At 35.3% G+C, this 23,451-nt stretch overlaps 1 protein-coding gene across 9 annotated transcripts in view; it reads left to right on the forward strand.

Moving 5' to 3' along the window:
* Positions 1-21,536, forward strand: part of PALS2 (protein associated with LIN7 2, MAGUK p55 family member) — a 109,382-nt gene extending 87,846 nt beyond the window's left edge. For all 9 annotated transcript variants that reach the window (XM_011731181.3, XM_011731180.3, XM_011731183.3 and 6 more), the window contains 3 exons: positions 6,541-6,743; positions 7,802-7,930; positions 14,892-21,536. In XM_011731181.3, coding sequence (XP_011729483.1) covers positions 6,541-6,743; positions 7,802-7,930; positions 14,892-15,068 — 509 coding nt within the window. In that variant the 3' untranslated portion in view covers positions 15,069-21,536. The remainder of the gene's footprint in view (positions 1-6,540; positions 6,744-7,801; positions 7,931-14,891) is intronic.
* The last annotated feature ends 1,915 nt before the right edge of the window (positions 21,537-23,451 follow it).

Consider the following 23,451-nt stretch of genomic DNA (forward strand, 5'->3'; position numbering starts at 1 on the left):
TATACTACTTGATTTTATGTATATGTATATACAATTTTTTGTTGTTTTTAAGCTAAAGACTTGTTTATCCAGTAAGTTGTATTTGTTTTTTTTTCCTGGAGACCTCTGTCTCAGAACCCTGTGTTTCTGCTTCAATGAGGACTACATGCTGTCTCTCTGGCTGCCCACCTGTTAACACTGGAGTAGTTCCCTTTGTTGTTATCCTGGTTGAAGCTGTTGTTCCTCCATCCCATTTTTTCTCTTTCTTGGTTTATCACCTTGTTTTGCTGGGGTACATCCTCTTGTATGTGGAATGTAATGTCTGCATCTCTGTGTTTTAAAATGTGTATTTTTTGCCCTTTATTTGACTAATTAGCTGAGAATAGAATTCTGGACTGTAAAATTCAAAAGCTATTACAATGTCTTCATCATCGCCAAAAGAATCTCTGTACCCATTTCCCACCAACCTCCTCACGCCCTGCTGCCACGAGCAATCATGAATCTTTCTGTAAAAATAGATTTGCTTATTTTGGACATTTTATATACTGGAGTTATACAATATGTAGTATTTTGTGACTGGCTTCTTAACATGTCAGATCTCGTCTGTGTTGTAGCATGTATCAGTACTTATTTTCTTTCCCTTGCTAAGTGATGGTTACATGGCTATACCACATTTTATCGATATATTCATCAGTTGATGGACATTTGGATTGTTTTATTTTTAGCTATTGTGAATAATGCCACAGTCAGCATTTGTATACAGGTATTTGTGTGGATATATGCCTATTTCTCTTGGGTATATATACCTAGGAATGGAATTTGTAGGTTATATGGTGACTATATGTTGAGCCTTTAGAACTTCTACACTGTTTCCCACAGCAGGTGTATATGTACCCTTTCACAATCCCAGCAGCATATGAAGTTTCCAGTTTCTCTACATCCTCACCAACATTTGTCATCTGACTTTTTGATTATAGTCATCCTAGTGGGTATGAAGTTGTATCTTATTTTGGTTCTCATTTGCATTTCCCTAATGGCTGATAATGTCAAACAACTTTTCATGTACATATTTGCCATTTATGCATTTTCTTTGGAGGAATGTCTGTTTAAACTGGTTGCCTATTTTTCAGTTAGGTTATTTGTCTTTTTCTTAAGCTGTAAGAGGAGGTCATATTATATTCTGGATACAAGTTCCTTACTAGATATATGATTTGCACATATTAATATTTTCTCTCATTCTTTGGTGACTTCTCATGTTTTCGATGGTGTCCTTTGATATACAAAAGTTTTTCATTTTGATGAAATCCAATTTTGTATATCTTTTGTTGCTCATCATGCTTTTCATATCTTATCAAATATGATACCATATCAAGGCTTTCCCTAACCTGAGGCCACAAAATTTTACTCCTGTATTTTATTTTAAGAGTTTATACTACTAACTCTTATATGCAGATTATATGAGCCATTTTGTGTTCATTTTTGTGTTGAGTGTGAGGAGGGGGTTCCAACTTTATTCTTTTGCTTGCACTTTTCCAGTTGTCACAGCACAATTTGTCAAAAAGAACAGTTGTTTCCTCCAGTGAATTGTCTTGCCACCCTTTTTGAAAATTGATTGTAAATGTGAAGATGGATTTATAAACCCTCAATTCTATTCCATTAACCTAGATGTCCGTCCTTACGCCAGTCCCACATTGTCTCGATTACTGTATATTTGTATTAAGTTTCAAAACCAGGAATTGTGAACCTTCTCAACTTGTTCTTTCTTTTGAAGTTTGTTTTGGCTCTTCTGGGTTCCTGACATTTCTATATAAATTATAAGCTTCCAGTTTCTGCAGAAAAGTTAGCTAGAATTTTAAGAGGGATTATATTGAATTCTAGCTACCTTGTCTGCAACAACTGGAAGTTTATCTTATAATTTGTATAGAAATGCCAGTAAGTTGACTTGAGGACTACTGCCATCTGTTTTGTTTTGTTTTGTTTTTTGTTTTGCTTTGTTTTGTTTGAGATAGAGTCTTGCTCTGTCGCCCAGGCTGGAGTGTAGTGGCATAGTCTTGGCTCACTGCAGCCTCCGCCTCCTGGATTCAAGCCATTCTCCTCCCTCAGCCTCCTGAGTAGCTGGGATTACAGGCACCCACCATCCTGCCTGGCTAATTTTTTTTGTATTTTTAGTAGAGACTTACTTTCACCATGTTGGCCAGGCTGGTTTAGAACTCCTGACCTCAGGTGATCCACCCGCCTCAGACTCCCAAAGTGCTGGGATTACAGGTGCTATCTTAACAGTATTAATTCTTCCAGTCTATGAGCATAGATGTCTTTCCATTTATTTAGGTCTTCATTTTAATGCTGTTTATGGTTTTCATTGTACAAATGTTATGCTGCTTTTGTCACATTTATTCCTGAGTATTTTGTTCTTTTTTATTCTGTAGCAAAAAGTATTTTCTTAATTTCCTTTTTGGATTGTTCCTTGCTAGTGTATAGAAATAAACTGATTTTTGTGTGTTGGCTTTGTCTTTTAGCCTTATTGACCTCATTGATTCTAATGATGATTTTTTTTGTGTGGGTTCCTCAGGATTTTCTATATACAAAATCATGTCATTTGCAAATAGAGATCGTTTTACTTGTTTCTTTCCAGTCTGGATGCTGTTTATGTCTTTGTCTTGTCTGATTGCCTCAACTAGAACCTGCAGTGTAATGTGTAATAGTGTAATAGAAGTGGCAAAAGTGAACATCCTTGTCTTGTTCATGATCTTAAGGAGAAAGGAGAAAGCATTCAGTCTTTCCATTTTAGCTGTGGGTTTTTCACAGATGCGTTTCATCAGATTGGAGAAGTTCCCTTGTGTTCCTACTTTGTTGGCTTTTTACCAAGAAAGGGTACTAGATCTTGCCAAATGCTTTTTCTTTGTTGATGGTTCATATGATTTTTGTTTTTTATTGTCTTCTATTGATATGATGTATTACATTCCTTGATTTTTATATATTGAACCAACCTTGTCTTTTTGTGGTAAATTCCATTTGGTTATGATGTGCCGTCTTTTTTATATACTTCTAGATTCGGTTACTTGTAATTTGTAAGGATTTTTGTATCTATATTTATAAGGGATATTGGTCTATAGTTTTCATTCTTACGATGTCATTGTCTAGCTTTGATATGGTAGTACAGGACTCATAGAATGAGTTGTGAAGTATTCTTTCCTCTTTCATTGTTTGGGAAGAGTATGTAAAGGATTAATTATAATTTGTTCAATGTTTGATGAAATTCACCTGTGAAGCCATTTAACCCTGGGCTTTACTTTGTGGAAAGTTTTTATTATTAATTCAGTCTCTTTACTTGTTATAGGTCAACTTGGATTTTTTTTTAATCAGTTTCAGGATTTCTGCAGGGTTCATAGTAATATTTTTTCTTTCATTTCTGATTTTAGATATTTGAGTCTTTCCTCTTTTATTCTTAGTCTATGTAAAGATTTGTCAATTTTGTTGATCTTTTCAGACAACCAAATTTTGCCTTTGCTGATTTTCTGTATTTTTTCTACTTTCTAATTTTTGCTATAATCTTTATTATTTTCTTTCTACTTGTACTTTGGGTTTATTTTACTCTTTCTGTTTTTTTAGATAGAAAATTAGATTATTGATTTGAGATCTTTTTTAACATAGGCTTTCACAGCTATAGATTTCCCTCTAAGCATTTAGTTGCGTCTTAAAGTTTTTGGTATACTGCGTTTTTGTTTTCATTCATCTCAAAATACTTTTGCTTTGAGTGGGTGATATATATGTGTGTGTGTATATATATATATGTTCAATGATACTTGTCTCTGTAGATGGCTACAGAGACTTTAAAACCATAATCCTGAATGTACAACTATGCAACACAGACCAGTTAGCCAGATCTAAAATAATAAACTGGCTTCTTATGACAACTATTCTGTTCCAACCCTTCTTCCCTCCACAATGACCCTAAATCTTACATGAATACAGTTACTCTGGCAGAACGGAAACCCATCTTTGTGACCAAAAGTAAAAACCAAAGAAGAAATAGCGATTCATCCGTTAGTTGGTGAAAGCAAGAAATGTAGTGCCCTTCACTGTGCTGCTTAGTCTTAACTCATTTTGTCCCTATTCTTCAGCCCATCCGTTTAGCTCTTAATATGTTTGAATTAGCCATATGATTCAGCTCTTTAGTGCTCATCACAGTGCTGATCTTTTTCCCATCAGTAGCTTTTAAGACAATTATCAAGGGCTTAAAGCCCTCCACAGAACCTTTTCTTAGCATGAATGGGTTTAGTTCAACCATCATACATCTTCAAGGTAATGAACGTGCTGCTGGACAACTGGCACTCTGGAACCGCCTGGTCAGCTCTATCTGTAACTGTGCTCTTCAACAGCACCATCTCCTCTCAAAGTATTTTCTTTCATTTGTGATCGCTTATTTGATCCATTGGTTATTTGGGAGTATATTGCTTATTTTCCATATATTTTTGAATTTCTAAAATTTTCTGTTTTAAAATTAAGGTGATTTAACTTTCTTTATATATTACAAAATGATCCTAAAATAAAATGGAAAAACATTGTTATTTTAGGGAGATAGGCTATGTTATGAATCCTGTTTTCTCTTTAACATTGACATCTTGACATCTTGAGCTTAGTTAACAAATTAAGTATTACTTTGTTGATTGTTTCTTCATTATTTGAATAGCAGCTAAAATTAATAATTTTGCCTGTCATAAAAAATTACTTCTAAAAAATCACATTATGTAGTTGCTCAGTATAGAAGTCTGAGGAATCAGTTGTAGTCAAACCATGTTCTAATTTCTCTGTTCTAGAAATGGAAAGCAGTTTAAATATGTGGCAACGTAGACTGTTTTTTGGAGTGTTAGTAGAGAATAGGATTGTAGTTAAAGTTCACTTGTAAACTGAAGAACATTTCTCTTAAGAATTAAGATTCCCTCAGCATGGAGGTAGGTGTAGTACGTGTACATATACGTATTTATTTCAAGCAGTGCATTCCCTTGTATGGTTTCACTGTAGTACTTCACCAAAAAAAACAAACAAAACTGCTTTTTAAAATTAATGTTCACAATGTTGAAGCAAGTCCTATTATGCATTTATTTGGAGCACTGAAAGTTGCCTTTGAAGTTTTATTATACACCTTTGGTGACTAATTCCAAAAACCTTAAAGATCACACAGTTTTAAATATGAGAAGCCATCATAGCATCTTGAAGATTCTTGAAGATACTTTATAAACACTCTTCACAGTAGTCTAAGATGACCACTCTCAAGGTTGAGCCAGAAAACAAGGGAAAAACGGGAGTCCTATTATACATAATGATCTCATTTGACCCTTATGTTTGAGCATGAGTTTGAAGTTAATTTTGTTCTTATAAAAGTTTTCTATGTCTTATGCTTACTAGAATTAGTCAAAACACTGTCATCTTTTTATTTGGATTACTTTCTTAATTTGGTGTTCTTAATAATTCCATCAGTTATTCTGCAACTACTTAGCTAATAGAAACAGAATACTTCTGTCTCTGATCCAGCAAAGCCCAGAGTAAGGCTAAGCTTGAAATAACACACTCAAAAATTACTTTTCTTCTTCAAAGTTATTGTTAACAAAGTTGTCAGAGAGTACACATTTGCAACAGTTTAGAAAGTGGTAATAACCGTTCCTAGCACAGACCAATTTGCAAAGGATTGTATGTCTCTGAAAGTATTCAAAGCTATAAAATATCAGACAAAAGGATCTCCTACTTCTAAATTTTCACTTGAGCCATTCAGTCTCATTTTCCCAGAAATAATATGTCGGGTCAGAGGAGAGGAGTTTAATAGACCATAATAATAATGAGGCGGCTAGCTCTACCACTGAAGTGTAAAATAGAACAATTAACATTTGGGAGTATCAATAAACAGGAAGCTAAAAGAAAGGGTTGGTTTTGAGGTAAGGTAAAAGATAGATAATTTGTGGGTAAAACTGCACTTTACAAAATTGGTATTACGACTAAGAATAGGTGAACTTTGCTTGCTCACCTTTTGGGACACTTAGGAAGTGTTAATGTGGAAAGAAAGGATGTGATAGATTCCTAAGGAGAAGGAGAGTGCTCGTCAGTTGAAAAGACTCACCCACAACATGCCTCACACTTATTAACACTTACCATAATTAAGAACGTCATTGAAGGCTCTGCTGCTAGGTAAAATTTTGAGTTTCAAAGTGATTTTAAGAAGCATATTTTTGGATGCGAATTTTGTTTGGGGGACTACCTCTTAAAATATTCCTCTAAGGTATCAAGAAACTTTTTCTATTAAAGGGCCATATGGTAAAGTTTTAGGCTTTGCAGTCCATACAGTCTGTCACAATTACCACCGTTTTAATGGAAAAGAAACCATGTATGATACATAAACAAATGAGTATGGCTGTGATCCAATAAAACTTAAAGAAGCAGATCAGATTTGGTCATAGGCTGTAGTTTGCTGCACCAAGTGGAAAAATGTTAAGCCACCCTATGTATTTTAGTCTATTTTTTATGTCCTACAATTTCTTTGTACGAAAGTCTCAACACCATTTTATTTAGTTACTTCACGGAAACCAAGGGAAGATGAAAAAGATGGCCAGGCATATAAGTTTGTGTCACGATCTGAGATGGAAGCAGATATTAAAGCTGGAAAGTATTTGGAACATGGGGAATATGAAGGAAATCTCTATGGAACCAAAATTGATTCTATTCTTGAGGTTGTCCAGACTGGACGGACTTGCATTCTGGATGTCAACCCACAAGTAAGCTGCTTGGATTCCAAAGCTGTTTTTTATATTTTACTTTCTGTGGAGTTTTTTTATTTTCTGTGTGTTGGGGTTGTTTGTTTTGTCAGGGTGGAAAGGTGACTCTTTCCCTCCATTACCTTTGGGTGATAGAGAATATTATTATGTATACATAGCTAGTTAAATAAATCTCTGAACAATTAGCCAACAGCGGCTTGGGTGGCAAAAGAAACTGTGTGATTAGATCTACGGTAGAAGTTTAGTATGTATTTACCTGTTCAAGTAATGCATAAATGCATACATTAAAAAATGTTAAGTTTGAAACTCTAGTCTGCAATATAAAGAATAAAAAATTAAAGTCACTCCCCCTCCTACCTGACACACATGCACACCTCTTATTCTCACTCTATGTTTCTCTCTCACCTACCCCTTCCCACTCTGCTACACTCAGCCCAACCTCACCTCCCTACTCAGAGATAAGAGTTGTTAATAGTTTCTTATGTCTCTTTCTAGTCATTTCACTATGCCTTAAATACAAATATATATAAGGTAATGGGTTTTCTGTTTTTGTTGTTTCTTTTTACAAAAATGGAAAAATTCTACATAGATTCTTCAGGGATTTTATTAAATAGTACTGTTTCTTGAAGATCTTTTTATGGTTAGTTACTGTAGAGCTTTTTTTTCTTTGTAATTGTTATATAGTACTTTATAGTATGAATATATATTCATTTAACCACTCTCCAATAAATCAACATTGAGGTTATTTCTACTTTTTCGGTATTAACAGAATTCTACAATTAACATAAAAAGAGTTTACATCACTCTTGATGAGTTTTTGATCATTGTTTTATACTTTCGTTTCTTCAAGAGGAACAGACTGAATTTAGAACAAAATAAATGGATCACTATTTTAAGAAAGTACTATATGGAATGAGAATGACAGAATGGAGATAGGTATTAAATTATGTCCTTTAATCCATAGAACAAGTGCAAACAGCCTTTGATTTATACTAAAGGGTAGCAGAATTCTAGTTCTAATATTGTATAAATTGGCTTATTATAATTCTTTTACACAGGCACTGAAAGTATTGAGGACGTCAGAGTTTATGCCCTATGTGGTATTTATTGCGGCTCCAGAGCTAGAGACGTTGCGTGCCATGCACAAGGCTGTGGTGGATGCAGGAATCACTACCAAGCTTCTGACCGTGAGCTAACCATATGATTTTCCTTCTAAAATCTTTCCTTTTCTTTTGAGCATGTTTAACTCTTATCTAATTTATTTTTATGTATTTATTTTTGAGGCAGAGTCTTGCCTTCTTGCCCAGGCTGGAATGCGTTGACACGATCTAAGCTCACTGCAACCTCACCCTCCCAGATTAAAGCGATTCTCCTGCCTCAGCCTCCCAAGTAGCTGGGATTACAGGCGTGCGCCACCAGGCCCAGCTAATTTTTGTATTTTTAGTAGAGACGGGGTTTCCCCGTGTTGGCCAGACTGGTCTCGAACTCCTGACCTCGAACTCCTGATCTGCCCACCTTGGCCTCCCAAAGTGCTGGGATTACAGGCGGGAGCCACCATGCCTGGCCAACTCTTAGCTAATTATGCTATGAAACAAACATGCTATATAAGGTGCTACAGAATAAAAATTAATTAGATGTAGTTAGGATCTGGAACGGTATTCTTTTACTTGAAAATCATTGTATACTTTATTTTAAATCAAAAGTTTAGTTCCCCTTTGTAAAATGAAATGGACCAATATTAAAATACGCATATTAATTGAACGCCTTCATTTTACTAGTGGGGTGACTGGGCTCCAAGATCACTAACAGGCATGTTTATTATATGGTTTATCATTGGTAAAGTCAGGTGTTCTGATGTTTAGTTTCTATTACATGTTTTTTCCTTTTTTTCCTCTCTCCTTTTTCACTTATGGAAATTCAAAAATCTATGCAAAAAAGGGGAAACAGGAGCCCTTATGCCCATCGCCTAGCTTGAATAATCATGGCAATTTCTTGTTTTAATTAGACCCCTGCCCACTTCCTCCTCTCCTTGAATTATTTTGAAGCAAATCTTTGATATCATGTCATCCATAAATATTTCAATATTTATATCTAAAAGATAAAGACATTTAAAACATACCATTAATACAACAAAAATTAATAAGCAGTATCTTACTGTCATCTACATGCAGTCTATATTTGAGTTTCTCCAAGGTTTTGTTTTGTTTTGTTTTGTTTTAACAGTTGATTTGTTCAAATCAGTATTCAAACAAGATCAACACATTGAATTTACTTCTTGTCACCTAAATCTTTTTCCCAGCTTAATTGAGGTATAATTGATGCACAGTAAGCTGTACGTACCTAACGTGCCCAGCTTGATCAAATTGGCCATATATTTGTACTCATGAAAGCCATTACAACCAAAATAATGAACATGTCCATCATCTCCACACATTTCCCTGTGTAACCTGCTCCCTGCACCCTTCCTCCCACCACTCTCACCGTTTCCCCCCACTGTACTTGGTTATATGCCATGAAATCAGGTAGTAGTAGTTTTCTTTGTTCTTTTTCAAGTTGATCCATGTCTCTGCTTTCTGAATGTATGAAACATGGTAAGTGTTTAATGTCTTTGCAGATTCTAACATGTGAGTCAGTTCTGGATTGGTTTTGATTGAATGATTTTTCTCTTTATTATGGGTATATCTTCCTGCTTCTTTGCAATCCTGGTAACTCTTTTGGATGCCAGAAATTGTGAGCTTTGTTCTAGGATGCAGTTATTTGGAAATAGCTTGTTTTTTTCAGGTCTCACTTTTTAAATGTGTTGGGTAAGACCCAAGCAGTTCTTATTTTAGGGCCAGTTATTCCCCACAAATAAGGCAAGACCTATTTGGTACTCCTACCACAGGGCCTGTGAGTCATGAGGTTTTCTGTTCTGGCTAAGGGGGAATAGGTGCCATCCCTGGGTACCTCTAATCCTTTCTGGTGGTTCTTTCTCCGCTTCAGGTCGTACCCAGGTGCAGATTGGTACTCAGCTGAATGCTGGACAAGGACCTTCTACAAATCTCCAAAGTCTGTCTGTGCTGCTCTTCCCCTCCAGCGTTCCGTCCTGCAAACTCTTGCCACCTGGGTCTCCCTGGGCTCAGCTCTGTCTTCAACTCAGAGTCCTGTAGGCTCCTCTGGGCTTACTCTCTCTATCCTACTACCCATAAATTCTTTCAAGCCAGTAAACTGGAGTAATCATAGGACTCACTTCATTTGTTTTCTATCTTTCTGTGATCTGTTTTTAATATCTTGATGTATAGTATCTTAAAAACTGTTTCATACATTTTGTCCATAAATTAATTGTTAGGTGGGAGAGGTAGTCTGGTGCCTGTTATTCCACCTTGGCTAGAAGCAGATGTCCCTTTAGTACCTTTTAATCTGTAAATTCTCACTGCCACCCTCCCTCCCCTCTCTTTTCACATTGTTTTAGTTGTTTAAAAAAAAAAAAAAAAAGTAGGTCATTTATCCTACAGCATGTTCCATAATCTGGATTTTACCCATTCTGCCCCCATTGTATCATTTTCCTCTATCCCTTCTATTTCCTGTAAACTGATAGGTCGATCTAGAGGGTTGGTCAGACACAGATTCAGGTTTTGGTTGGTGGTTGGTTGGTTTTTGCAAGAATAATTCATAGGTGGTACTTGTTTTATTACATCATGAGGCATACGTCAGGCTTTTTGTCATGAGATTAATCAGTGGGGTCAGAAGTTGTTAGCCTGATCTATAAAGTTCCTCAGTAACTCTTTACCTAATGGTTTTAGCAAACTTTATTGATCTTTGCCTTGGATAAGTTATTTTTTTAGGGATGGCAAAGTGGTAGTATTCTAAGTTTGTCATTCCTTCTATGTTTATAAAATAGAATTCTTAAAAAGAACTTTTCCTCATCAAGTAGTTGATTATTCTGAGGTACGGTTGATACAGGAAAGGCAGGATACATCTTTGATACTATCCTTTGTAGGTCAGCTTTCAGAATAATGAGTTTATTCCCCAAGAGCCTCTAGAGGTTACAGGTGACCAGCTGAGATTGGCTTTGTTTTTTCAATTTCTTGAGCACATGTGTTCAAACTTATTTGATGTGCTTTATTCTGTTGCAGTGATTATTCTTATTGGTGCTAAGATTGTCCCATCATTGACCAATAGGAGCTTATTCTAGGAGGCCCTTGAAACCTTTTTTTTTTAATGACCCTGATAGTCTTGGGTAGCTTCCTTGCTATCTGGTAGAACAAATGTTCCAGGCTCATCTTGTATATTTTCTGTTCTAGGCCAGGAACCAGCCATTTTTCCAAGATACTCTGGTTTCTTTTAGGGTAAATAGTGTTTTAAGACCATAATACTCACAGCGCCCATTGTCACAGAGTTGCTCACTGCTTCTTGCTAGACCTTTTTATGTGGACAGTGCTAGCATATATGCTTTTCTGTTTGTATGTTTGAAGGAAAATATATCATGAATTTATTCTGATATTTTCCAATCAAATTCAAGATCACAGGATTTTTATTTAACTTATTTTATCTTATATGCCTAATTCCTTTCTCTTATGCTGAATATCCCAGTTCTCATACACACTGGAAATGTTAGAATTAGAATATTATATAATTGCTCATTTGCTTTATTCCACAGTACAAATACAACATTCTGGGAATAAGTGTATCAACACAACCACCACTAGTATCATTACTGTGAACAGTCCCCCCAGCTCCCCACCTAGTTCTTTCTGTCTTTAGAATATATCCCACTAAGTATATACAGTCAGATCACTATGTTTTGTTTTTTTGTTTTTTTCTGTCACCAGGCTGGAGTGCAGTGGTGCAATCTCGGCTTACTGCAAACTCTGCCTCCCGAGTTCAAGCCATTCTCCTGCCTCAGCCTCCCGGGTAGCTGGGACTACAGGCACGTGCCACCACGCCCAGCTAACTTTTGTATTTTTAGTAGAGATGGTGTTTCACCCTGTTGGCCAGGAAGATCACTATGTTTTAAAGTCACTTGAAGTACCTTATCTCTGTGTATTTAGTTCGGTTATTCTTTTTAATGTTTAAATTATTGTGTCTTCAGCTAGTAGGAGCCTATTCAACTTGAATTCTGAGTCTTTTTAACACGATTCTAGTAGTGTTTGATAATTCCTTGCTTTCTGATATGACAAGATGCTCCAGATTATTCTACATTTCCTGGCCCAGACCTGGAACCAGCCATCCAGAAACCCTTGTTTCTTTTAGTGGGAGATAGCATTTAAAGATAATTCAGACAGTAAGGGTATACGTTAAACTCAGTTGGACGTTGTTTTTAGACCTTTTCAGTAACCAGAGGTAGGAAATAAATTTTTTGTTTTTAGAAAACATATACATCATTTGTTCAATTTGAAAGCTTCAAATGAAATTTTACATTATTCTTCTTTAGCTTTATATTTGCCTTTTTTTCCTCTTATCCTGAAAACCTTGGTTTGTGATTATATTAACATCATATCTTTTCTTACATGTATATAAATACAAGTACATGCACATATGTAATTTCTGAGTAATATCTGTATTAACAATATGATTAGTGAAAAGATTTAAGTTTCAGTCTTTTATTAATTGTTCTTAGGATATATACCACTAGATTTTTTTTTTTCCTTCAACTTTTGTTTTGAGTTCCAGGGTACATGTACAGGATGTGCAGGCTTGTTACATAGGTGAACGTGTGCCATGGTGGTTTGCTGCACAGATCAACCCATCACCTACGTATTAAGCCCAGCATCCATTGGCTATTCTTCCTGATGCTCTCCCTTCCCTGTGCTCCTACCCTGACAGGCCCCAGTGTGTATTATTCCCACCATGTGTCCATGTGTTCTCATTGTACACCTCCCACTTATAACCCACTGGGTACTATCTTCTTTTAAAGCCACTGAAACAATTCCTTGCTGCATGGTTAAACCACCAACTTGGAACACAGGCTTCTTTGTTTTATTTGGCTTCTGATTTTTAAGAATGGCTTTTATTTGAATTTAAATTTTGTTGTATAATTCTGTACAACATTTTCATTGCTCCAACATAAATCTTAAATCCAGCTTTTCTGTTCCCTCTCCCTTTGTTTCCTCCCACTCACATTGGCTACCATTATTGCTAGCCATTTTACCATATTAGTTTCCAATATAAGCAAGTGTGCCTGTGTATCCTCCCCCCCCCCGCCATTTTATACATAAATCATACCTTATGTACAAAATGTGCCTGCATTTTTCCCATATCATTATATCCTGGAGAACACTCGATAGCCAGAGAGAAATCTTTATTTCCTGTTCCATCTGTATGGCATACTCCATTATTGTTAACAGGTTTTTTTTTTTGTTTTTTTTTTTAACAAATCAAATTGCTAATGGCTATAATAGGCAAGAATTGCTTTCAAGTTGAACTGTGGCCTGTTTGCATATCTGTAATCAGAGATATTTTAGTTGTTTCGAACTCATTTAGAAATCTCAGTATTAGCTGAAATGTAAGTATTAGGGTCCTTCAGGCCTGGCAATGAATCCGCTTCTCTCTCTACACTTTCTACACACATGATGTTGTTGGGTGCTTCCATCAACATCATTTACATTCGTGCCATTGTTATGCTAATGATTTATATACAGCTAGCTCAGACCTCAGAGCTCTGATTTGCTTAACCAGTAGCCTGCTCTACATCTCCACTTGGATGTCTCACAAACATCTTAAGCTTACCATATTACAAAGTAGCACACTTTGTTTCCCCCAGAAATTATGCTCTCCCCACCCCTCCACTCTGTATCTCACACAGCCACCCATTTACCTTAGTTAGAAACCTAAGAGCAATTCATGACTCATTCATTTTCCTCCCTTTTCAAATCCTGGATGATGTAAAAAACTAATCCTGATTATTTTATCACCAAAATAAATTTCCAATCTGGTGTCATTTTCATCTCCTCTGTCACCATCATAATCTAGGCAGCCCTTTTCTCTGACCTGGATTCCTGCCATCAGTCTCCCTGCATCCACTCGTGTCATGCCACATTTTCACTTGAGGCCCACAGAGGTCTTTCGATCACGTAGGGGTCCTCCATGACCTACCTTGTTCCCTAGCCCTTCACCCATTCCAGTCTTCTTTCAGTATCTTGAACGTGGCAGGGTCGTTTCCTTCCTCTGGGTTTTGCCCTGCTGTTTCCTCTGCCTGGATGCTGACCTCCTTATTTTCATTTAGTTCTCAGCTTAACTGTCATTTACTACTCAGTCTCTTTCCAATCACTTTATCTAAAGTAGATCTCTTAAAATTCTTTGTGCCTGTTTTGTTTCTTTCATGATAGTTATCACAACTTGGAATTTTTTATATTTATTTCCTCTTTATCTCCTCCATTAAAGGATAGGAACCCTCTCTGTTATTCATTGTTATACCCACTGATTCTGAAACATAGTAGACACCTTAATAGGAACTCAATAAATATTTGTAGAATATATAGAAGTATAGTGAAAATCAAAACACCATCTTACAAAAAGCTTTACTCATGTAGAACCCATTGCTTATGTACTCCCCACATCATTCCACAATGACTAAAACTACTTTATGAAATATGAACAGTGCCTGGACAAAAACATAAATAAACGTATGTGAGTATGTGTTTTGGTGGAGGATGGGCAGCATGTAAGGTTAATCTTCAAAAAACTCTTCTAAGATTCTGTGATCTTATCTTAGAGAAAGGTAGCAAATTTGGCTTTGAGCTGAACAGCCACTACAAATTGGGTTCCATGATGTACATAGGCCATAAGATAAAAATCTTTCAAAAAGGATAATATAGTGGAGCTAGAAACCAGTCACCTACAGTAATTCTTTTGTTACTGTAGATTCACTACAGTATTATTCACTCCAAGATTATTGTCAGCAGTCTTTTAATTAGGAATTTTATCTTAGTATCAGTCAAACAGAAGATGCAGAATACTCATAAATGTAAACATGAGGATTGCTGGAAAGAATAAGACATGAACAGATGGCAGCGTTGTCTTTAACACTATATGGATTAGATTTTGAGGATTAATACCAGAATTACCGGAAATATATCTAACCTATTTATTATATTCACTTCTAGTTGGAGTTTGAGCAAGTAAATATGCATTGTAATACAAACATTTCCTTTTAAAACTCTTCAACAGGACTCTGACTTAAAGAAAACAGTGGATGAAAGTGCACGGATTCAGAGAGCATACAACCACTATTTTGATTTGATCATCATAAATGACAATCTAGACAAAGCCTTTGAAAAACTACAAACTGCCATAGAGAAACTGAGAATGGAACCGCAGTGGGTCCCAATCAGCTGGGTTTACTGATGATTCAGTAAGGTTAACAATGAAAATTAAACTTTAAAAAAGTGACTGCAACAATTAAACCTTCTACTGAGAAAATACATCACAGTTAGAAGATCATCTGCCAAGTCCGGGCGTTTTTATGGTGTAGATTGAAATAACAGTACACTGTTCTGAATTTTTATATAAATTGTGGTTGGGAAGGTGTACTAATATATAATTTATCTTAATTTTTCTAACTTTGTATGGATAATCTTTCTATTCATATCACATAAAGAAATGCGTTGAAGCATTTTGTATATGTTTTGATTTAGTACCCTTGCCTTTTTCATCAAAGGAGTTTTCAAATCATTCACTCTTAACATTGGTCTCACATTTTCACTGTGATAATGAATATTACTTGAAATAGTTTTGTAAAGCTGTCATTTAGTTCAGTATTGAAATAGTGAAGGGTTAGTCTTAATAGAAGAAAATATAGTTATTGACCTTCCTTCTTATAAATTTCTTACAAAAGCAGAATTTTAATGTCAGTGTTACAGCTAGTCTACTACCATCTAAATCTGACATCAAAAGTCTGATCAGTTTACATATTTTCATTATTTCAGAGATGTATGGCTATCCATTCTAATTTATACAGTTGCATTAGTTTCGTCTCTTCATTTCTATCTTTACTGAAAAATTGAAGAGCAATACCTTGCACTCTCTTATGAGGTTATTCTTTTTATTTGTTGCAGTGTTATGATACTAATTTAATGTGTACACGGTAAGCTCTGAGGCTGGAAGCAAGGTCATGCAGACTGAGAGAGTGCCTTATCCTGTAAATCCTTACAGCAAAATGACACTTGAAGAAAGCTTATTTTCACATGTAAAATTTTAACTGACAAAAGGAACCTACTACTTTAAATAATGTTTTTATTAGAACATGGTCAGCAAATGTATCATGCCTCTGCAAATTTTAGTGATGTTTAAAGATGCCTCTAAGTTTGCAGTTGTAGGTTTTTGTGAATAATCAATGTGCTTTTGGAAATGTGATGTGATCCTTAGGGTACCTGTTCTGTCTGTTGTGTTGAGAACCAAATCCATTGAACAACTTAAAAAATTGGGAAATAATTGTCAGCTGTTTTGTATACATACAAAATATATACATTATATAATATGTATATTATGTATTATATAATATATATTAAATGTTTTGTATATTTTTTACATATCTGTTAAGAAATGTACTTTGTTTTTTGTTTGTTTTGAGATGGAGTCTGTCTCTGTCACCCATGCTGGAGTACAGTGGCACGATCTCAGCTCGCTGCAACCTCTGCCTACTGGGTTCATGTGATTCTCGTGCCTCAACCTCCCAAGTAGCTGGGATTACAGGTGCGTGCCACCATACCCGGCTAATTTTTGTATTTTTAGTAGAGACAAGGTTTCACCATGTTGGCCAGGCTGGTCTCGAACTCCTGACCTCAAGTGATCTACCCACCTTGGCCTCCCAAAATGCTGGGATTACAGGCATGAGCCACCGCACCTAACCAAGAAATGTACTTTTTGTTTAATGATTACCAAAAGAAGTTGCCCTTTAGATGCATTGACTTATACAAATTCCCACATTCACCTCAGTTAATATCTTCCTTTAGGATTCTTGAATAATAGAAATTCTTCCTAAAATATATTCAGAGATACAACTCATTATTAAATTAAGGTAAGCACATTCTGTATTGTTGCCAGCTTTTCATATAAACATTATTCACACTTTAAAGGATTAGGTGCTTAAATATTGATGGTCATCTTTGTCTAGTGTTAGGTGCCAGACACCTGGCTGCTGAATTTGTTTTTTCCCTCACCAAGGTTGTCATATGGAATGCCAGCTGGGAGAATTTTGAGGGATCTTTTTCACAATAAAACAAAACACCCAAGTTGTCATATTGTTAAAGTTGGAAATCTATAGGTTTTTCTTTTCTTTCTTTCTTTTTTTTTTTTTTTTTTTGATTCTAGATTTCATTGCCAGAATACAAATTCACGTTTCTTGTCCCAGGGCAGGGAATTGGTGACAAAATGGATTATACTATTTTAATAACTGTGGAAACTTTCAAACTACATGTATTTACACCAAATTCTTGGCTTCTCAAAGCAACATGAATTAAAGCACAGTGTCAAGGTGATGCCCTATGACTTAATGTTTTAACACACACTTGAAATTTTAAGAGAAATTTCAGTTCTGCACTCAGGAAATGTGCTGTATTCTCTAATGTACTTTCATGCTGCAGCATGGAGCCTCTTTAAACAGCTTTGGGATAATTATAGCAGCACAAGAAGTTTATCTGCCAAATATTTCAATCATCTTGGTACAATAGATGACTTTTACATCATGTATATTGTTAGCCTTATGTGATATAAAATGTATTACTTAGAAAATATACTTAAAGGAATTATTTCTTATAAATGGTATTCATGATTGACTATTTAATTAATGCATATTAGATTTCTCCTAACACGAAATGATGCAGTTTAGTTCGTTTCAGTCTAGATGCCAGTGCTAACAAGAATACATTTAGATAAGTTCATTGTATCTCAATGAAGAATCATTGAACTTGAAACCCAAGTCCCATATGAATCTGCAGGAATGAGCAGTGCTCTGCTGGGGCAAGAAGCCCAGGGGTCCCAGTGTTCTTCCTAGGTATTGAGAGTATAGCTGTGATCAAGGAAATGTGAACTTCTCTTTTGGGAAGATCTGTAATAATTAGCTTTATGGAAGAGAAAATGGTTTAGAGTGATGTTGAGCAATTGTTAAGGGTTGAAATAGACACACACATGCATGTGCTTTTGGGAAACATGGTGTGCCAGCACATTAATGTGCCTGAGGGCTCCTTGTGGATAGGTGAATGTCCACATTTCAGCACTCAGGGCATGATTGTACACAACTGAAGACTATATATGTATATTTTTTCATTTTCAAATGTATAAATACCCATAGAGGTGATATCCCTGGATAAGTCATTTAACCATAGCTTACTGAAATAAATGTGATAGCCCTACAAAGTAGAATTTTCACCTTCATTACAGCCATGCCTTTATGATGCAGTCTCCATTTCTGTGTAGTATTTGGTAATATCACATGTCAGATACATCAGGAGTTTGTTTATTTTGGCTAACTCTAATATACAATTGCTGAACATAGCTTTCTGAAATGGAAATTATATCAGAAACCCAGTATACCTACAGCAGTAGTAGCCTAAACCCTAGATTCTAGAATCCGATAAATTTATAGTAGTTTTTAAGAAGTTTCCTTTAAAGCAACAAATAGATTATTAAGGCAAATTTAGATAATAACCCAAGTTAGCGATAAAACTGTGTGACATTATAGATTATATCCAGATACTAACTGCTTTGACCATATCCCAATGACAATAAAAAATGATCCTTGCTTTAAAAATTATTAAATGGTACTTATTTTTCTGTATAACAAGTGTCATGATCCCAGTGATTGGAGTTGATTTTCAAGGTGGATAGCCATAGAGTTAGGTAAAATTATTTTGAATTGGCAAACTAAAGATAACAATTTTGAAAATTGCTGAAAATAATAATCTACTTACATTTTACTTTTGTAACTTCTGAAACAGTACTCCATTATCCAGAAATCACAGGCTAGAGAGCCAATAATTTTATAGTAATTAACCTTAAGTAAACATGAAAAAGGCAATCCTGAAGTTTTATGTACATAGATAGCAGTTCATTTTTTAAATGTTTGAGTTGCCATATATTATGTATGTGTGTGTGTATATATATATATACAACTATGTGTATAATACGTAAAATTCTCCCAAAATATATGAATATAAAACTGAATGTATTCATGTAATTATAACTAGCATTCTAAAATTTTTAATTACTCCCATTTCTTTGACATTCTGAAACTTTTTTTAGATTGTTTTTAAAGGCTCTGGTTCCACCTTGAATCTGATAATCTTTCTGAAAAATATATGAGAAACTCAAAGTAGTCATTATTATAATAAATTTAATTTTCTTAGGGAAAAAGGACAGGTTTCTGGATGGAAACCCCTTGGGAAATTCTTATTTAAACTTTTGAATGAATCTGTAATATGATTCAGGTTGAGATTATGGTACCTGCCCTTGTCTTATTTCAAGAGATTTGCTGTGAGAATTCATGTAATAACATCTGTAATGTATTTGGAATTCTTGGGAGAAATTCATTCTTTTAAATAATGGGATTATTGTATATAGTACAAATGAATACTCATAAAATTTAAGAATACATTTGACTAATAATTGAGCATCTTGTCAGTTTTTATGCCAGTATATATTGTATACCTGAGGAAGATGACAGTTCTATAATTTTTTTAAGGTAAGGTTATTTTTAAATTGCATTTTTGTTCTAGCGTTTTGCAGTTTATATTCTTTTTAAAATATTTCCCATAATTCATCATGCTACCTTCTGTGTTCTTGGAATGGTTTTTGAAAAATGCACGGATTCGAACATGAGTCCTTAACATACTAAACAGCAAAAGAATGATGATATATCATTTCTAAAGTAAGCATAGTTTACACCACTTTGGCAAGACACTGCAGTACTTTTTTAAAAATATTCTCTAGTGATAAAAGTAAAGACAGGGTAGATCCTAATTCTGACTTCTGACTGTGTGATCTTCGATGAAATTTATACTTCCCTTTAACATTACTATTCTACTTGTTAAGTAAGGCTAAGTTAATATTTGTCTTCGCCTTAAATTCTAATTTGTAATTTGTAACTGTGATGTGGTAACTGATATGCTGAACTGAAAAATCCTTATTTAGTTATTTTAAAGTGTACCTCTTTCTGAAGTAATGTAGTAAATGGAGGAATACTTTTCAGGAATTCTTCTTCCAGTTTTAAAATAGCCCCAGATAAAGTTTCAGCCGGAAGAAGGTCTGTTCTGCTCTCTTAGTCCTAATCAGAAAGTCCCTTTTAGCTTATAAACCCATACTAAATCCAAACCCTTAACAAATCCTTGCTGCCAGCCAGACCACTCACAAGTCAAAAAAATGTAAGCAAACATTCCAGTACTTGGTTACACCAGAAGACTCTGATCTTTGCCCCTGAAAACTGTCCTACTTTTTATCCTTATACCTGAAATCACTGTAGCCCTATTGTTTTACCCATACCATTAATTTAAAAAGGCGTCTATTTCTTTGTAGAAAAAAACATTCACAGTGAGGTTTTAGTTTGTGAACCTCAAAATCCAGATATTAATCCACTTTAGTTATTACTTTCTAATTGCTTCTCAGTCATTGGCTGATAATGCAGTGGTGTGATAAATTTGACTTATGTCCACATACAAAAGTCGATCAGAAGGGATAGTTCTCTTCCTTTTTTCCCCTCCTACTGGCTCTTACTGTTTTCTAATCTCCAATGTAAACGGAATGAACACATCTATAGTTAAGGTAAAAGCCACCAATAAAATCCGAAGATAGAATGATTTACTGCTTGTAAAGCAACTGTCTTTGAATCTTATGAAATAGGTGGTGGTGCTACCACAGAAGCCAAAAAGGTCTTAAAATTGGAAATAGATGTCTTTATTGTACTTCAGCCAACAGCAAGCCAGGAGAAGAAACATATAAATATGGCAGGCCATATATGAAATTTGGCTCTCCTCCTATCAAAGTAGCCTGGGAGCTTGGAGGAAGCCTAATTAATTAACTTAAACAGGAAAAAAGTATACTCATCTGATGTATGTAAAAACTCATCAGCTGTAAATTACTAACATTAAACCAGAAGTCATTACCATTTAAAATGTGTGGTTTTCATCTTATTCTTAAATAGGAGAGGTGGACAGTAGTGTAAGTAACATTGCTTTAAAGACATGAAACTTGTCCTGGTAAACATGGTCCAAATGAGAAATGCCTCCATCTTTTCAGGTAGAACCAGATTTCAGGCATAGCTGAGCTAATCTGTATTTGAAATACAATATAAATATTTCTTATGTCTCTGTATCCTCTTAAAAAGAATTGCTGACTGACTCCTGTCTCTTCAGTAACAGATTTTTTTTTTTTTAAAGAAGTGATATATTGGACTCTGTTGTAGAAGAATGAGCACTAGTATTCAGCAACAAGTGCAATTTCTCCATGTAATGTTGAGCTCTGTTAGAGCTTATGGTGAGTATTTGATGTGAAAACCTTGCTGTGGGAATTTTTTATTCTTCCTTTTCCCCCCATCCCAGTTCGTTTTGGTAAATCTTTTCTTTGAACACAGACGCATGCTTTTTTAAACCTCTAGTCTTCGAAGTAACTGTAGAAGAGAATCTTTAAAAAAAAAAAAAAAAATGGAGGGCAGAATGCTTGTTAGCAATCTGAAAATCAAAGCTGAACAAGCTGCTTAAGTTTCTGATTAAGAAGTTTAAAAAGAAAAATTGCTGCTGCTTTCCAGGTAATTGTATTATTAGTTTCTGTATAAAAGAAACATTATTGCTGTTGTTGTATAAATAAAATTTTCCTGCAGTACAATTAAGTATTGATTTTTCAGAAACTGTCCCTATAAATCTTTTCACATATTTCCAAGTGCTGTCCAAAACAAAAATTATTGAAATGTCTAATCTGTGAGATTACATACTCCTGGTAAGATATTTTTGTATATATAAAGAAATATTTACTATTGGAAAAAAGTGTTTCATTTATAGGTAGAACTAAGGATTAGAGATAATAATGGAGGATATCTGATTAGCTTTGATAATTTTCTTTTAACTGTTTGCATTTTTTTTAACTTTTAGGTTTGGGGGTACATGTGAAGGTTTGTTACATAGGTAAACACGTGTCACAGGGGTGTATTGTACACATTATTTCGTTGTCCAGATACTGAGCCTGGTACCCAATAGTTATCTCTTCTGCTTCTCTCCCTCCTCCCACCCTCCCCACTCAAGTAGACCCCAGTGTCTGTTGTTTCCTTCTTTGTATTCATAAGATATTATCATTTAGCTCTCACTTAGAAGTGAGAACATACAATATTTGGTTTTCTGTTCCTGTTTTGATTTGCTAAGGATACTGGCCTCCATCTCCATCCATGTTCCTGCAAAAGACATGATCTCATTCTTTTTTATGGCTGCATAGTATTCCATGGCATATGTATGTGTATGTGTGTATATATATATATATATATATATATATATATATCTCATATTTTCTTTATCCAATCTGTCATTGATGGGCATTTAGGTTGATTTGTGTTTTTGCTATTGTGAATAGTGCTGCAATGAACATTTGCATGCATGTCTTTATGGCAGGAAGATTTATATTCCTCTGCGTATATACCCAGTAATGGGATTGCTGGGTCAAATGGTAGTTTGCTACCTTTTAACTCTTTGAGGAATCTTCATTACTGCTTTCCAACTAATATACACTCCCACCAACAAGGTATGAGTGTTCCCTTTTCTCTACAACCATGCCAGCATCTGATAGTTTTTGACTTTTTAATAATAGCCATCCTGACTGGCGTGAGATGGTATCTCATTGTGGTTTTGATTTGTATTTCTCTAATGATCAGTGATATTGAGCTATTCTACATGTGGTTGTTGGCCACACATGTCTTCTTTTGAGAAGTATTTGTTCATGTCCTTTGCCCACTCTTTAAGGGGGGGGGGGGCGCTGTTTTTCTCTTGTAAATTTAAGTTCCTTGTAGATGCTGGATATTAGACCTTTGTCAGATGCATAGTTTGCAAGTATTTTCTCCCATTCTGTAGGCTGTCTGTTTATTCTGTTTGGTTTCTTTTGCTGTGGAGAAACTCTTAAGTTTAATTAGATCTCACTTGTCAATTTTTGCTTTTGTTGCCATTGCTTTTGGTATCTTTGTCATGAAATCTTTACTTGTTCCTATGTCCAGGATGGTATTGCCAAGGTTGTCTTCCAGGGTTTTTATAGTTTTGGGTTTTGCATTTAAGTCTTTAATCCATCTTGAGTTGATTTTTGTATATGGTTTAAGGAAGCAGTCCAGCTTCAGTCTTCTGCAGGTAATTTCTTTTAAGTGCTAAAGGTCTTTGTAAAAAGCCACTAAAGTCATTTAGTTTTTCCCACCTAAATAAATAAATTGATCACCTGCCTCTACAACAGAAGCCCTAATCATTGTTTTCTCTATCCCAGCCCGATTTGGTGATTTTCAAAGACACACTCAAGGAAAGAATTTCAGTGTTGGGGAAGGTTAAAATACAGGACCAAGAAAACGAGGCTTCTATGCTGAGATGGCATGGAATACTCTTGACCATTTCCCAGCTAGCCAGGAATGTAAGAAACCCTGGTGAGAAAGAGAATGAACTGACCCACTCTGGCACACAGCTCAGCACTGCAGCCTGCAGTGAGAGGGAATGTGGGCCCACCAGGCTGACAAGAGAGACAGAGGTGTGGCACTGGGTACATGCAGGAAGCCTCCTTC

This window comes from Macaca nemestrina, chromosome 4 (genome assembly GCF_043159975.1).
Source record: "Macaca nemestrina isolate mMacNem1 chromosome 4, mMacNem.hap1, whole genome shotgun sequence".
Lineage (NCBI taxonomy): Eukaryota > Metazoa > Chordata > Mammalia > Primates > Cercopithecidae > Macaca > Macaca nemestrina.